Source organism: Coenobita brevimanus, chromosome 12 (assembly GCF_032717465.1).
Source record: "Coenobita brevimanus isolate Jiangsu-jjx chromosome 12, ASM3271746v2, whole genome shotgun sequence".
In the NCBI taxonomy this organism is placed as follows: Eukaryota; Metazoa; Arthropoda; class Malacostraca; order Decapoda; family Coenobitidae; genus Coenobita; species Coenobita brevimanus.
The window spans coordinates 7022469-7040544 of NC_136965.1; the positions used below are offsets into that span (position 1 = coordinate 7022469).

Consider the following 18076-nt stretch of genomic DNA (forward strand, 5'->3'; position numbering starts at 1 on the left):
CAAATACTACTACTGCTACCACTATACTACTGCTGCCATCATCACTACTATTACCACGACTGCTATCCTACAACTACTACTACTGCTGCTACCATCATCATCACTACTGCTACGACTACTACTACTGTTATTACTACCACCACCACCGCCATGATTACTACTACTACTGCTACTACTATTACTACTACTACTACAGCTACCACTACTACTACCACCACCACCGCCATGATTACTGTACAACTATTACTATTACTACCATTACTACTACTACTGTTACAACTACCACTTCTACTACCACCACCACCAGAGCCATGATTACAACTACTGCAACTACTACTACCACAATAACAACTACTACTACTATTCAAATTATCAGCCGGCCACTTCATTCAGGCTGACAGAGACTTTTCCTGCATAAATCCATCCACGGCAGAACATCCTTAAACAAAAAAAAACAAAAAAAAAAAAAAAAAAGAAAAAAAAAATGTCTGAATAAAATCGTGTGGTTGTGTCTTGATTAAATTGAAACAGGCGTGGTTGAACTGAAGGGGTTAAGTGTACTATTTACGTCTGTTCATTCCCAGCCCTTGTACACTCCAGCAATAAAGCACTTTCTTGGGATTTCACACTTCATACTAACACTTCACACTCACTTCACCCACATCCACACTCACATACTCTTTATACTCACATTTACTCTTCATACTGACACTCACTCTTCATACACACCTCACTCTTCATACTCACACTCACCCTTCATACTCACACTTACTCTTCACGCTCACACTTCACATACACACACTTACAAAGACACTGGCACTGACACCCACACTTCACATTCACACATCACACACTTCACACTCATTCCTACTCACAGTCACACTACACACCACTCTCTCCTACTCACGGTCACACTACACACCACTCTCTCTTACTCAGTCACACTACACACTACTCTTTCCTACTCATACACTACACACCACTCTCTATAACAGTCACACTATACGTCACTCTCTAATACAGTCACCCTACACGCCACTCTCTCTTTCAGTCACACTACACACCACACTCTCTTACAGTCATACTACACACCACACTCTCTCCTACCGTCACACTACACACCCTTGCCTTCACATAACGTTATCCCGTTCCGATGGCAAGTTGTTCAGAAGTTGTAGCATTTTCTTTTAGTCGCCCAAAATGGCTTCACGGTCGCGGATGATATCTTGCCAGCATGACGCATCACACAAGAGAACGAGGGAGGGAGGGCGTGGAATGGCCAGTCAGAAAGGAGCAGTTTTAGGAGGGCGAAGCAGAGGAACACGAATTAAGGCGCATCCTCACCGAATGCTTGCTGGCGTGGGCGGGTGTAGGCGAGAGTTCGGCATCACAACGACCCATACAAGTGGCCCTACTGGCTGCGGGCGGGTGGGGGAGAGAACTTTTATAGGTTACAATGATGCAGAACTCCCTCCCGCACAGGCATGCATTTGGTGTGGACGCAGCCTTATGGACACAAGTTAATTTCTCTGAAGCAGCTCATTGGTGAAAACGGCAAGGGGTGATGCTCTGGACATACCTCCTCTCTCTCTCTCTCTCTCTCTCTCTCTCACACACACACACACACACACACACACACACACACACACACACACACACACACACACACACACACACACACACACACACACACACACACACACACACACACACACACACACACACACACACACACACTATCATTCAGGAAGATTATCCCATACAATCACACTAATCCAGGACTGTACTCACATTCACACTTCACTCTGGAAATAGGTCATCTCTCATGCTTCACACTCACTGTTAGAAAAGTAATGAAAGAAGCAACCATTTTCCCAATTCTGTCTGAGGAAATTTTACAGCTGGCGAAATACGATGAAAACTACTATCTGTACTACTGTGTGTTTCAGATGGTTCGTTTTTTCCGCTATGTATTGATCAGACTTGTGAAGATACCTGTGTCTGTATTTACCTTTGTTTCTGTTCACAATGTCTGCCTTACACTCATGCTGCTATTGAAGAGCCCACACACACACACACACACACACACACACACACACACACACACTTCCCAGTTCGTACATACATACAGGACCACACTTTACACTTACACCCCCTGAACTGTATACACACACCTACACACACACACACACCTACACACACACACACACACACACACACACACACACACACACACACACACACACAGTAAACACCACACTCTCACCTCCAGAATCAGCGTCTTTACAAGTCTCACATTTCCTCTTGAAATAATTATAATAATAATAATAATAATAATAATAATAATAATAATAATAATAATAATAATAATAATAATTACAGGATGGTACCCCAATTTCTCACACAGGATGCCAACTTAATATCTCGTGTAATTAACCTGCTTTACTAATTACACCTTTAATTACGAATATCAAAAAAATAGGCGCCTGCACTACGATGTTAATGGAAGACAAAACAACAGATCTGACCCATAAAACGAACGATGCCAACACTAAACACAGGAGCAATAATCCAGGAAATTTAGACTACAAAAGAGTAATTTCTTAATCAAGGGTGGTAAGAATACAAAGAGTACTTTCTCTCACTTTTCGCCACTGCCCTACCGTGACGTGAGTGTGTGCAGCAGCAATGGTTAGGTGGTGACGACTGGGATCATGTTGTGACGTACGTTGTGACGTAGACGATCTGGTGACGGGGAAGTTGGTATTGACGGGAAGTGGTGAAAGCCTAGGATTTCCTCTGGCACCTCTTCCACGTGATTAATTTTGCATGTGATTCTCTTGGCTATATTAACGTACCGGACACAAAAATGGACGCTGGAGAGGATGCCTTCACGTGGTGGCACTGATATATAACTGGGCGGTGGAGCTACCTGGTTACACAATCGTCCCGCAACTCCCTGCCTGTCCCCCGAAAAGTGATGGTGGACTGTAGGAGGGGGGCATCTTCCACCTGCAGTCCACTGGGTTCACATTCAGCTGATCCATGGCCACTACTAGCAAAAAAGAAAAAAGAAAAAAACAGAAAAAAACAGAAAGGGAAAAGGTGTTGGGGAGACTCCGTAACCAACGAAAGAACGGCGTAGTGACGGTGACGGATTTCGTGACGCTGTGCCTACGGTGACGGGTTGTTGTAGAGGTAGTGACTTTGTGGTGACGGGGCAGTGACTTTTATTGGACCCAGTGACGCTAGGGTGACGGGATAGTGCTGCAGTGACATGTGGTGACGGGACAGTGGGATGGACAGTGACGCTACGGTGACGGACGCACCTCAGGGCCGTATTATCGTGGGCTTAGGAGGCTCTCTAGCACCCCATTCTTAGCCAGTTACGGTGCTAGAGAGTCTTAACCACTTCACCAACATGACGCTTTTTTCATTTTATTCCTTCTATCACCAGACGATTTTATTCAGCTTAAGGTCGATCTCTATTAGTAAAGAGGGTTAATGGCAGCCACGACTAGCCCTCCAGTTCGAAAAAAATCTTAAATAAAATCGTCTGGAGGCAGCGGGAAGGAACTAAAAATGCGTCATCGGATGGAAGGGGTGAAGCTGACGAGAATACTGTATGATATTAAAACTGAGACCGCCATGGTGTGGAAAAGCCCCTTTTTTTATTTTTTATGCTGATTTCTGAAGCATGTCTGAGCCTTCCCTATCACTGCTGGCTGCTTTTTGTAATTTGGGATCCACAATGGTAATATTTAACATTTATTGGCGTTCCGTAAGTGACTGTGGAATATTAGGGGCATCCTGACACTTTGGCGCACCCAGTTTTCATAATAATATCAAAATCAAGGATAATTTTGATACAGGATATGGAAGCACTAACTGAAGGTAGACACAGACCCATACAACTACCATACTGTAAATATCTTCGTGTTTTGATAATATTAACTGAGATTCCCCACTAACCCTGGATCCATTTGAGGTTGCATTAGTTGTTTTTTTTACGTAAACGGGTAATTCCGCTTGACTAATCCCGTGTTCCACCATAACGAAGCTCTTGTTTTTCAGGATTAACACAACACTGCCTTGACGTATTTTATGTCTGCTACCACCAGGCGATTTGAGTACTAATAGAGGGGATAAAATTTGGTATAACTTTAACTCCTAAGGGTCGAGGAGTTTTGTCTTTTTTAGTTTCTCTCTCTCTCTCTCTCTCTCTCTCTGTCTGTCTGTCTGTCTCTGTCTCTCTCTCTCTCTCTCTCTCTCTCTCTCTCTCTCTCTCTCTCTCTCTCAGGCGATTTTATTACCAGTGGAGTGGATAAAATTTAGTATAACTTCAACTCCTAAGGGTCGGGGAGTTTATTCTATTTTATTCTTTCTCTCTCTCTCTTTCTCTCTCTCTCTCTCTCTCTCTCTCTCTCTCTCTCTCCCCCTGCTTAGCGGAGGGGTTAATCGCATTTTTACGTCATAGCTCCTATGTTACATCAAATCAACTGGTGGTAGCAACACTGCATTATAAAGTACCGTCTTAGTACTAACAGGGATAACTGTGTATAATCTAGCACTTACTTTGCAGGTGTTCCATGCTTAACCTAAACAGCGGTAAATATTCTAACCAGCACCATCTCAGCACCCCCCCCCACCTGTCTTAGCATCATGTGTAGCTGCCTAGATGTTAGTTAGTCGCTGTAGTTACGTAGCTTAGTCACTAACCCACTATGCACTCTTTTGGATTCACTAACAACCTTGCGACCAATTTCCTTCTCGTAACTAGGGTCTGGTTTCACAGGAAGAACTAGACTTAAGGGAAGATACCGCGCTCACCTTTCCCTCTCCTTCCTGCAAAATCAAGCTAATGGACGACCAGTGTCTGTCGTAATTTTGGTTTGTGTCTGAAGGATGGAAAGGGAATGGGGAATGCAAAGCTTCTCATTCGTTTGTAGAAGAAGAACAAAATAAATGGGAAGAGTGTGCACCTTTTTGTTCTTCCCAATGAAACAACACATTTACGACAGGATTTTGATCGTAAGTTTGTTGTCTAATCCCAGCCTTTCTTTTAGTCTAGCAGGAACATCACCCTTGCACAGATGCACTCTAGAATTAATGTTTTCTATAACCTAAGTATAGTTTATAGCTGTGTACTAACAGATGTTTCCACTGCATGATCTAAGAGAAATATCCTGGTTATATTCTGGTTGGTTTAAGATGATACACAGCACCTCTTCCTTGAAAGTTTATATCTACACCTACCAACTTAATACTTATATATTTTATTTAAGTAGTCTTTGTAGATATTCAGAGTAATATTCATGATAACAGTTCGCGTAATATGCGAAATCTATCAATATGGAAGAGGTGCCGTGAGCGTCATAAGCCCATCAGATCATGGCCCAAACGCACCAAGAAGCAAAGCTTTGCGCCACAGTGTACCAGAAATTGACTTTATCCTCCATTACGAGTTTCCGATTTCTTGTCATAATAATAATCATCAAATAAACTATGAATATCGGAGTCATCTTATATACTACCCATTTCAGCTTCAGCAGGGTAGGCTTATAACTTGAAGATTTACGTGAAATTGTGTGGTCTTATTTTGACTGATAATATTCTCCAAATTAAACTTATTAGCCATAAGTATTTCCTCTTGCAGTTCTCGCGTCGTTTCGGTGACAATAAAGGCACATCTTTGATAATTGTGTTCATCGTAAGCATATACACCATACACGGCCGAAGTGACTTAACATTAGCCCTTGTGTCTCGCCTCACCACACACAGGGTCCTACGAGTATTTCAGTCAACTGAGCTTGCTTCCTAGCACCCATTTTTAGCGATTTATTTCGTATACTACATCTTACTATTCTCTTCCATTTTAAGCTATTCTAAACGTCAATATTGCATTAATGAAATAAAAGTGAATATAACGTGCTATATGGTGCTGGGGAGAGACACCTTGACGCTTTGGCACTGATATAACCAAACAATTCCGCTGTTTGGTTAGAAAAACGGTGATCATCTCTAAGTGTCGTCCGAAAGGAGGGTGGTGGACTGCACTCCGCCGGGTTCACGTTCAGATGAACATATGGTAACAACAACAAAAACAACAACATGATATAAGCAGAAATAAATCGCCAAGGATATGGTGCTAGGAAGCCTGCTAAGCCGTCACTACATGCCAGGGGCTCTGACGCTTGGCACTTACTATGGCGCGTTTGTTCTCAACTGACAAGGATCCGTTATCTTTTTTCTACTTACTGGATGGCAAACTGTATTCAGATTGAGGGGCAAAAGTAACCAAGGAGACTCATTCGTACGTCGTATTAATCAATTTTCACGTCACAACGACTTACTATTTGAGTTGTGAAAGTGGCCAATTTCCGTCACTTGAAAACCCGGCTGTAGACGATTTTATTCAGCTTAAGAATGGCCTCGCCTCCTGTGAGGGTTAAAACATTGAATTGCTCTGTGGCGGCGTAGGGTTTGCCTCTGGTGAGTATAATAGAAGTTAACAGGCACTAGAAGAGACAGAGTGCGTTTAAACCTATGAATTGGTAGGAGTTCTCTTTGCTGAAATAATGTCGTCTAGAGTTAGCGTCAGTATCCCGGTTAGACCATACCATTAACAGAAACTGTGAAATTGCTAATATAACTTAAACGATGATGAAGTGAGGCTGTAACGCTGTCTGGCCTCTTTGTCCCTGGTTGCATACTACACAGTGCGGGTTTGTTAGAAGTGATATTAATGCAAAACGGGAGTGTTTGTTCTCCACCCCAAATGTTTGTCAGAAAGTCACAGTTCTTGGCTTAGGATGATGTTGACATGACCCGCATCAGTAGACATTTAAGTGTATTGTCTTTTTCATAGGGGAGACTTGGTAGCACTTCCTCCTCAGCGATTCATTTTCCTCATTACAGCTACATATCCTTATTTATGTTACTGGTAGAGTGTCGATGCTAGGAAGATACAAATGGCATATGCGATTATAAAGTAGTTGGTAAAATATCTTGCTAAGTGAGGGTTTTTTACGATGTCTCCTATACCAAAGATAATACGGTCTAATAAGAGGTCAAGTACAGTTCTCAACAACCTCAGTGGCTCATCTTACCTCCGGCTTTACTTTCCAAACATAGCCAATATAAAGAAGGTCCAATTCTCATCAAGCCTTCACTCACGTATTAGTCATGTTATTTCACTGAGGTTCACAAATATATATACGTAAGATAATATTCAGTTTTGTCAGACTCACCACGTGCATTTCCAATACCAGGAGCAGTGGGTTGTTTTCCATATACTGCTCCTTAACTAACAAACACTAGTCTTACGCCTAATGATAACCAATTAGTGTTAATGGCCAGTAGAAGGAACGGATAAAAGTTTAATAAAAGCACGGTGATATCGTACTGCAAGGTGGACTGTCACACAATCGTCCTTGGTCATTAATATCCGCACTTACTCATCAAATGAATTGGCTCGTATACTCCTATTCGATACTGTATTGATAACTTCTGTCTAAAAGTTGTATTTTATATTTTTCGTAAGTATCGTCTTGTTATGGGAGATATGTTGGAGTTGGTAGATATGGTGAACTAACAATTGCACCCACTAACATAGGCACATCAAAATGTATAAAAGTTTTTGCCCCAGTTAGTGTGATGAATCAGGAAGTTGCACTGCTTGACAGCTAACCTGTGGGGCACAGAATGTTGCATTGTAAGACTGGTAGAATTCCTCACTAACGGTTCAGGAATAAGTATGTCCCAGCACAATGGAATGAATGATAATCTCTTCACACACGGTACTCAGAGAAATTTGTACATGGCCCAGCATCCACTAGACGCACATTACCTCTGTTCCAACCATCAGTCGCTGACGGAATGTGTGAAGGGCTGAGTGTAGAGAATATTCAACAATTAATAACACAATAATCACTGTGTTTATGACTGTTGGACAAACATATTTATCCTCATGACAAGGCGTTGTTCCTAGGTTTATACATTCAGTTGGACACTCATCTTACGTAAGAAGGAAAGCGTATACAGCCATCTCACAGTAGGGCCCAGTGAGGTATGACGTAAATAGCAGGTTAGACTCTTGCCTTATCTACCCTTCGTGTCTCATAAGGCAAGAGTTTTAGCCATTCCTGAAAAACTAGAAATTACAACGATCTAAAAATATTAACCAACAAGACAGACATGCTATACTAAATTACAATGAGCATGTACATACTAAATTTGTGACGTCCCATTTATGTTGCTAAGCCATTAATGTTGTCCAGAATTAAAGAAAATATCAAGTCTTTACCCGAGATCAGTAACTGGGGAGCCTCTCACAAAATGAACCTGGCCTGAGATTCACAAACACTGTGATGAGTTCCAAGCCTAAGATTTGGTTTTGCTCTCCTTTCCTTGTCGTTTCTGCAAAAAGTAAATCAGTTACGACAGGAAAAGTATTGTCTGATGGTGACACTCACTCTGAATCCTGATTCACAAACAGGCTAATAATCAGCTGCCTCTCGTAACTAGAATCTGTTTTCCTGGCAGAACAAGAGACTTGGTATGATTCTCCAATCTCCCTTCCCTGTACTCCCAGCATAAAATAGTCACAGTTACGAGAGGGATTTTGTTTAAACTGATGCTGTCACTTCTCGCCACCAATCCCCATGAGTGACTGATCTCGTGTGAAGCCTGCCTACCCATTACTGATCATGCCTAACCCGTGCTGAGCCTCTGGGGTGTCACTGTACTAAGCCCCTGTTCTTGCTACAGCGGAGACTTCGTTACGGATGTGGAATGGAAGGCGCCGAATGGGTCAAGGTGAGTGGTGGTTGTTATTGTTGTTGTTGTCTCAGGCTGATTTGAATGTGAAGCCGGTGGACTGAAGTTGCCTTCATCTCTCAGTTCACCGTCCTACTGTCGGCAGACAGGAAGTTGAAGGACGTACATCATGTGACTGTGTTGCTGTGGGCTGGGTTCACTGACAAACTTACCATCAGTTGTTTCTCTCATAACTAAGATTTGTTTCTAAAAGAAGGGGAAAACAAATAATGTGCATTCTCTTTTTCTTGTCCGTCGTGGAAAAAACAAATCTTGGTTGTAATAGACAACTGATCGTAATTTTGTGAATCGCTGGTCTTGTGCACTAGTCACATCAGTTTGCCTACCCCATAAAACACTGAGTATTGATCAGACTGAATTCTATATTAAAGCCAGTTAGAATTATGCCATTAATCTGCAGTTTCATTATGAGAAAGTCGTCCAGACTCGTGTTCCATTCATCCATGGGAGGATATTTACGAGTGTGCAGTGGAATGTCCCTTCATGTGTTCACACCAATTTAAATCCTGCCCATATTCCATCGATGACACAATCAAACTCTCACTCACAAACACGGCCACACCGACGCCAAGTGGCCTGCAGTACCTGTAAAAAGCGACTTGAACATGTATAGCAGAACGACCCACCCAAGTCAAACCTGCACGAGTACAAACCGGTACTTCCAATGCATGGATAGTGTGATGGATAATGTTTAAGGAGTTTGGTCTGACAAACAGCTTACTGAAAAAAGTCACTGGCATCAAAACAATACAAAATCAACCACACATTTTACAAAGAAGAGTACAAGAAGGTTTTGGAAAAATAAGGGGTCGTTCTGTTCCAGTAAAAATAAAAATAAGATTGTCCCAACGCAATATTGAAAGTAACTGCAGGATATCGACAGCAAGGTAAGGTAATTAAAAATCACGTAGAAGGCAAGAGTAAGGTACCTGGGTAAAAGATAACAATCATAAAGGTGCATGTGGTGGTGAACTAACAGCAGCCAGATCAGAAAGGGTCGTATACTAAGTGGCTTTGGACATGTAGCGTATCTTCCTATGGGATTTATTCTGCACATTACTCCTCAGTTTGTTAAGGATGCAATTATTTCACTACATAAACAACATGAACCACATACAGGCGAATGCTAAGGTGTAAAATGCAAATACGTCACAAGGAAGAGGTGCCGCGAATCTTGAGCCACCCTGAATGCGACCTAAAGAGGCATTTCTGCACTCAAATATTTAAGAATTTTGATGCTAGCGCTGTTTGTTAGAAGTGGCTTCTCTCTGGCAACTAACAGCCATCAGCAACGTATAACCTGGATGTTGATTTTATAATATACTAACGACTAATACAGCCGCTAAGATTTATTATTGCCGGAAGAAGAGAAAAGGGAGAGAGAAGAAAATTCCCATATCTCCTGTTCCTGTAAAAGCTATTCGTTATCACGAGAGGAATACTATTGTCATTTGTCTGGTGAATTTCAGGCATGGAAGATTCATGACACAGACACTCTCCCATCTGAGAGTATAGAGGATTTAGCAAGTAACAGGAAGTTCATAAGTGCTTAGGGGTTGAGTCGTATTCTCGTTGGCATAGGACACTTCGTGGTGCTTGCTCATGAGAGATTATTTGCTGTCACATCCAAATATATTCTTGTTTGTTATAAAGATGGACATAGTCTTTATAAGCAACATGCAACAGGACAGTAAGGAGCTAGCATGACATAAATATCCTTGAGGAAGAGGTATTACGAATTTTCTAAAACCTACGAGAATACGGCTTAGTAAGAGTATCTTTAAAAATAAAAAAAAATAATCACGGAGGAGTGTCTGCGTCTTCCACATTCTTCGCATGAAAGTTGGGTGAGGCTGCCTGCATGTGGTTTCCATTCTCTCTCCTCATTGCAGTTCTGTTCCTTCAGCCTTCTGCATGCTTTATTGAGAACTTTTTAGGTCCAGAAGGAAACTAAGAGTACTTTGTGGAGACAGTACAGTAGCTACCTGCTTTGATCATATAGTCGTTTGGACATGTGTCCGAAGTATTGATTTCCTGAAAGAATATTTGGACAGCTTGAGTACTTTAATTAGGCATATTTACGGGTAGAGGAAAACTTGGAGTCTGTCATGCCTCTGCTATGATATTAAGCGAACAAGTTAATCTAAAATCAGCATGGAAGGAGCATTGGTCTGTATATCCTCGGTGTGGCCGGGTCAAGCATCCCACTGATACATTTGTTTATCGTCTGCATGTCGTAATGGCGATGGTTGGTATCCATGCCCGCTGCTGCCCTGGTGCTCATAGTAGGGGAAGAGTATTTTGATGCTTATTTATTCGCTGGATGATTTTATACATGTTTACTGTCTTAGGCTAGCCTCGGGCCCTTACGCCTCGAAGGACGGCAAGGTTAATGTGGGAGTGATTGCTGTCGGTGTGTTTATTAGCCATCATGTTGCTGTTCCTGGACCCCTGCCACCTCATGTACAGTCTACATCAGAAGCTCTGTCGCCTCGTCTGCTTCTCTGTCCATGGACTTTGGAAATAAATGTAGTGAACCAGCAGCAACGAACAACGATAGTTTCATCTGGCCACTGATCATTGTCATCAGCATTTTTTGCTAAGGATTCACCACGTTGGTTTTCAAAATCCAGGGAGAGATGCAGAGAAGAGACAGGACGTTTGATGCCGACTGTACAGTATCATTAGGGAAGTGAGTAAGGATGATGAATGATAATGTAAGTGATGTTAGTAGCAGTGGTAGAAGGTGTGTCCACTTCTCTCCCCAATTTATCCCTCTCCCGTTATCTCTCTTCTAGTAGCTTCATTGGTACGACATCCCCCAACCCTCACTCCCAGTGCCCCCACCTCCCCACTCCTTGCAGATGTCCCCCTCACTGCTGTCTTCTCCCTCCAAGAACCCCAGGTAACCCTCTTCCAGCTTTCCCTCTCTGACCAATGGCCTCCTCTTCCGTCACTGCTCTCACTTACCCCCCCCCCTCCAAGAACCTTAGGTAACCCTCCCCCCTGTGTGACGGCTTCATCGGAATCAACCCTCAACTCTCACATTCACCCCCTCCTCTCCCATCTCAGTTGCCTTCACTTTTGCCCTCTTCTCCCACACCAACTGCCCTCACTTCCCCCTCCTCCCCCATCCCAACTGCCCTCACATCCCCCTCCTCCCCCACCCCTACTACCCTCACTTCCCCCTCCTCTTCCACCCCAAATGCCCTCACTTCCCCCTCCTCTCCCACCCCAACTGCCCTCATTCGCTTCCGTCGTCCCCTCCTTACTCTGGCCTCTTTCTTAACTCACCATCACACCTTCATGATCGTTTTCCTCACCACCAATGGCCATGTCTCCCCCTCCCCATCCCGTACTGCCACTACCCTTACCTTAGGCTCCCCCTCCTCTTAAATCTTCCTTCTTCGACATCTTCAGCACCCATTACCCATCTTTTTCTTATTTTTTCTTAATAGGGTGATTGGTTGGAAGAGACGAAGGTACAGTGGATGAGAAAGGCAGTAATTACAATACAGGTGTGTGAAGTTTACATGATTTGACCGCTGTTATTTTGTCTCCTTATTCTATACCGCACGCATGCTAGGATTTGTGTGTGTGTGTGTGTGTGTGTGTGTGTGTGTGTGTGTGTGTGTGTGTGTGTGTGTGTGTGTGTGTGTGTGTGTGTGTGTGCTCAAGAAGGGAATCATGAACTAAACACAGCATTTTTGCCCCTTAGCTTCTTCGGCACAACCCCCCTCACCGCCACCGCCCCAATGCCTGGCTGTTACATGCGCATCTTCGCCGGGACCCCTGCCGATAAGATAGTGGCGGAGAACGTGCGTATCGGCGACCCTCTCACCATGGTCATCTCATTGGACGACCAGGTAACCTATAGTCAATTTCATCTAGTTTAAGTTAAGTTTGTTTTACTCCTCTCACTTGGTTCACCTTACTCTACGACCAGGTAACTTATGCCTGGGCCTTTTTGAACTTAGGTAGACTCTGCTTGTATCATCACTCGTATCAGGACTGCTTTTATAATCGTTCAGTCACCAAACACTTCTCAGCCAAACTACCTCATCCCGCAGGTACAAACTACCGAAGAGTGCCTGTTTGTACTGTAATATTCACTTCCTTTTACGAAACTTTCTTGAGTCTCAGTCATGGGTAAGGCTGGTCTTTATACCCCCTTCTTCACTCGCCAGGTTCCAAAGTCATAAATTGTGTTGATCTGGCTGCTTCTGTATACGTTTATCTTTTGTCGTGTCCCCACCGAATTCTTAAAAGTTCCATATCCACTCACCCTCTTTACCTCAATTTGTGTGTATGATGGTTACACTTTTATCATCACTCATACCGCCACCAAGCACTTCAAAACCAAATCAGAGTAAATATCAGGGAGAAGAAATATGATCAAATAAAATCATAACGTTTCTCTGCTATAAAGATTTGACTGCCTTAAAAAATGGACCCTACCCACCATGAATCCTTGTCCTTGCAGGAGATCTACGGCATGAAGGTGACCGACTGTCTGGTGAGGGATGGCCTCGGCTGGGGAGAACAGATGCTTCTTAACTCTGACGGGTGAGTGCAAGGTTGTGTCATACAGAGGAATGAAGTAACTGAGTGCAGTAGGTGACCCCAAAATGGATATTTGTATCATTTATTAAACTCAAAGGCTGTGGTGTAAGGGTTTGAGATGATGACTTTTAATTTAACTACAACACTATGCACTATAGTTACCGAATTCTCCAAAAGGCAACTACACAGAAATATTTACTTCATATAACTGTGTTATTAATTAGGTAGGATTACGAGAAGAAGAGACAGAGGACGGGGAACAGTAAATGTTACCCACCTCAGTTTTAAAACCATATTGCAAGACAGACAGAGAGAGAGAGAGAGAGAGAGAGAGAGAGAGAGAGAGAGAGAGAGAGAGAGAGAGAGAGAGAGAGAGAGAGAGATGCGTGGCCTGCTGTAGGATGGCAACTTTATAAACTGAAAAATTACTCACATTTGTTTGTCTTTTCAGCGGTATTTTCTGTGACATGTATATTCATTATATATTTTATATATCAGGAGGCTCTAAACACGATGTGCACCTGACAGATTTAGTATTACAGTGCGACAGTAAAGACTGCCTCAGTGGTGTGGCACGGGGCTGGGTGCCATACATTATAACGAGTGACACTCTCTTGGTTAATTTGAGTGACTCAGAGGCAAAGCCGTTCATAGTCTAGCCACTGGGAGGGTCAGGTAATTACTGTATAGTTCTTTACCCGTTACGTGAAGGACGCTTTTGTTATTCCATTCTGACTGACAACGGATGGTTTTGTTTAGTTCAGGAAAGGCCTACCAGACTGAAAGGGTTGGAAATCATGCCCATCAGGTGAATCCAAAACATGTCATGCCAGCATGCAATTTGATTACATTACCGGATGGAGTATGGAGTGAATAGATCTGTGCTACAAATTCAGTTGGTTATGTCCCACTTTGGCAAAAATTAATGCCAAACCCAGCAATACAACTTGGAGACCTTGGAGATGCTGCATGGTACAGGAGTTATGATTTTATTTCTTCTCTTCCCCCAGTTGCCCGGTTGACTTCGAGATCATGGGCGAGCTAGAGTACTCCTCGTCCAAGACCACTGCTGCTGTACAATTCCAGGCTCACAAATTCCCCTATACCTCCTCCGTGTACTACCAGTGCAATGTCAAGCTTTGTATTAAGAATGCAGGAGGTTGCGATGATGTGGTGAGTTATTTAGCTGTACATCATTTATCCATGCCTTATTTAGCCAGTGATACTTCCCCTTAAATAATACCCATTTGAGATTGACTATGTTACAGCTGATGTTTTCTATGGACTGGGAGCTAAACTATGTCCCAAACCCAAACAAGTGTATCCATGCTTGATTGCTCTAATTTATCGACACCTTATTTATCAATACGTCATACGAGTCCATACCTCATTTATTCATACAGTAATATCATGCTATTGTGCTGTCTAAATGGTTGCAGGGATGGGTTGCAGCCGTTCGTCCTATTAACACCAGGGACACACAGTGGCTATTGTATGACGGAGATGATTTGCCTTTTTGCAGTGTTTGATTGCCGTGGAATCAGAGTTAGTCTGTTACCATCACCCATCACTGAGGCTAGACAACACTTAGCCCAATAATAATGCAAAAATTAGTTATCCATAACTTATTTATCCTCTTCTCACATTTCCCTTCCATACTTATCCACTCAAGCATTGTATACTCGTATTTATACTAATGCTCATAAACCCATGTCATTGAGCAGTACCTCATAACCACAGCATACTTATCCATGCCACATATATCCATTTCTCACTCATTGTTTATATGTCTTCAGTATGCCTTCCTCATCCATACATTGTGTTCATACATTATTTACCCAAACATCTTGTGTCCATCCTTTACCAGTATATTAGTTATATATCAATACGTCCTCTGTGTATCGTTTGTCCATTCATTATTTACCAACACATCATCTGTCTTTTCCCATCCAAACACCACACATCAGTTACTCATGGTATATACCTGTTCATGCTTCATCTACACTTGCCATCCATCTAAATCACCTTTGCCTACCACAGCCACCCGTGTGCGTGGAGGGAGAGAACGTGCTGCGTCGCCGTCGCCGTCGTGACGTGGCCGAGCTGGACGGCAATGGCGATCTGGATGAGGTGGCCGCAGAGGTGGACGAGAACCTTACCATTGAGGTGTTCACTGGTCTCTATGTCAACGAGGATGAGGAGGTACAGTCCTGGCTGATAGTGCCTTTATGGGTGTGGAATCAGACAAGATTCCATTAGATTTTGAAGCAGTTTCGACACTGTAGCGAAACTACTGCACTGACTGACTAATTTTTACTGTACTGAATTCAGGCATCTGATTTTGGGCATAGACTGGACATTCCATTCCTCATGAAACACGAAAGGACCAGCCTTTGCTGGCAGAAGCAAGATAACATGGAATGTCTTGAGAGAGGACCCCAAGGTTAGGGGAGCACAATGATGCAGACCGCATTTCTTAAGCAACAATTAGGTTATTACAAATAAAAAAGTTAACCTATGCATCATGGAAGAGTGACTTACAAAAACACAGGCATGTATTTAAGGTTCAACAGTCTGACCCAAGAAATGATGTCATACACCTTCATATTACAGTACACAGCGATGCCCTAAGCTGTTGCTTCCAGTTTATAACCGTAGGTGTGGTGGTCATGTTTGAAGATATTATATTTATGATGTACTTCAAAATATAACTGCTACTTTTCTTAAGCAAAGATTATTACTACCGGTATGGCAGCTTAGCTGAACTACTGGGGGAAAGAAATTTGTAGACATACTTAAATTAACTACGGTAGTAAAATATTAAAGATAGCAGAGAAACATTGTTATGCATTACATGCATAACTGCTGTATTTGTGCGAAATTGCCTAAATTACGCTTATCAGTGAATAATGCATCCATCACTGTAAATAAAGATATCTGGTTCACACTGCATAATGTTTCCATAACTTGAAAAATTCCGTGTTGCAGCTGCCGGAGCCTGAGGGTGCTTCAGACACACTGTCACCAATACGGGAGGAAGTGACGGAGGACCCCAACACATTCTGCCTCTCCCCCAAGACCTTTGCCATCGGTATAGCCATAGCGGGATTGATTCTCATGGTAGCTGTGATAGCCTCCATTCTCATTCTCATCTCACGGCGCCGCAGAAGGAAGGAGGACTCCACCACTGGGTCCTCAATTTACTCCAGTCCTTACACCAACACCGCTTACAGCCACTCCTCGTAAAACATGGGCGCTCTTACCTGGTAGTGTAGGACATTTTCACAGCACTGGCACCTCCCACTGTGAAGCTCACCCCATCTTCAGTGACTCGCAGATTCTTTGTCTCGCTCGCCAGGCATGAGGAGACTGAACAGTGACGAGAAGCATAATTTTTCATCGACTCTGAACTTTTGCAAGTTTGAGAAAACGAACGACGACCTAGGAGGCAATTTCACGGGATATGAAGTTGTAAAATATGAAACGTGTTAATATTTTTCTTTGTTTCCAGTTATCAGTTAATGTGAAACAATAATATAATATAAAAACCATGTATATAAGGTATATCAAATGGTGCTCGGGTATAACAAATTTACATGAAAAAGTCAAAAGATTTTCAGAGCCAGCTTATTAAGTATTGCTTGAAGTTAATGCTACAACCAGTCAACTCATCCCTATTTACCCCGCGCCCTAACCACTGCGGTCGCAAGACGCTCGTGCTGATATTTACTAACCGGTTGTGAAGTTGGTGTTGGAGGGGAGCGTGGGAACCAGTGATGCAAAGAGCAAGAGTTGGGTGGCCGGCCATTGGTAGTTTTGTGGCTTTTGAAATGTAGAGATATGTCTTCAAGTTGATTTTACAATTGGATTTTCTGCCTATGATGTTAATGAATAAGTTATTATTCAAGACCAGACAACTAGACTACACTTCAAATTTCATCCCAAGACGGCTTCACTTGGCATAGCCAATGGTGCAGTTGTGACAGTGTGATATTAACCATCTCACTCACTAGTTATTTTAGACTCGACTCTTGCTTCTTGTATAGTGTTCCTTTTCCCACTGGTCTTATCAATATCCGTCCATTATACTCTTACATCGAAGGCCTGTGTTTGGGTCTCCGATGTTGCCGGTAATACACTCCATCTGTAGGTGTAGAGTTACTGCGGCAGTCGTGACTTACTTTGCAATATTTGTTGATTATGACTAAGAGTTTAATGACCAACAAATATTAGTGTATAAGTTATTTTTTTAAATTATAATATCAGACCGCTACCTCATCAGTGGTCAGCAAACAAAATTATCACACAAAACAGCGTCATTTTTATCTAAATCTAGCCAAGGATATATGCAGTACAGTATAGCATGAAAGTCTGACAAGGCAGCATTGTGGCTGATTACATAAAGCTGTATACTTTGAATGCTGAAAGCCCAACAGGGATATGGATATCATGAAAATCTGAGATGGTAATTGAATAACTTTGTGAATAATGGATCTTAAATTATCAGTGAAGAAAATATTCAATAACTGTATACATTACACTGCATCAAACTTTTTCTGTCCGGGCATCTCATTTAATTACAGTAAATTATTACAAATTCTTACTGAATAGTCATAGCCCTGTTCCTGTTGATTTAGTTATATTTTTAAAACGTCATAATGTCCATATCCCCACT

At 42.5% G+C, this 18076-nt stretch overlaps 1 protein-coding gene across 1 annotated transcript in view; it reads left to right on the forward strand.

Annotated features, from left to right (window-relative positions):
- pio (zona pellucida domain-containing protein piopio) overlaps positions 1-17290 on the forward strand; it is a 170661-nt gene extending 153371 nt beyond the window's left edge. Inside the window, exons 6-11 of the mRNA XM_080282295.1 lie at positions 8770-8817; positions 12557-12704; positions 13322-13404; positions 14412-14574; positions 15442-15603; positions 16390-17290. Coding sequence (XP_080138421.1) covers positions 8770-8817; positions 12557-12704; positions 13322-13404; positions 14412-14574; positions 15442-15603; positions 16390-16647 — 862 coding nt within the window. The 3' untranslated portion in view covers positions 16648-17290. The remainder of the gene's footprint in view (positions 1-8769; positions 8818-12556; positions 12705-13321; positions 13405-14411; positions 14575-15441; positions 15604-16389) is intronic.
- Positions 17291-18076: the final 786 nt, after the last annotated feature.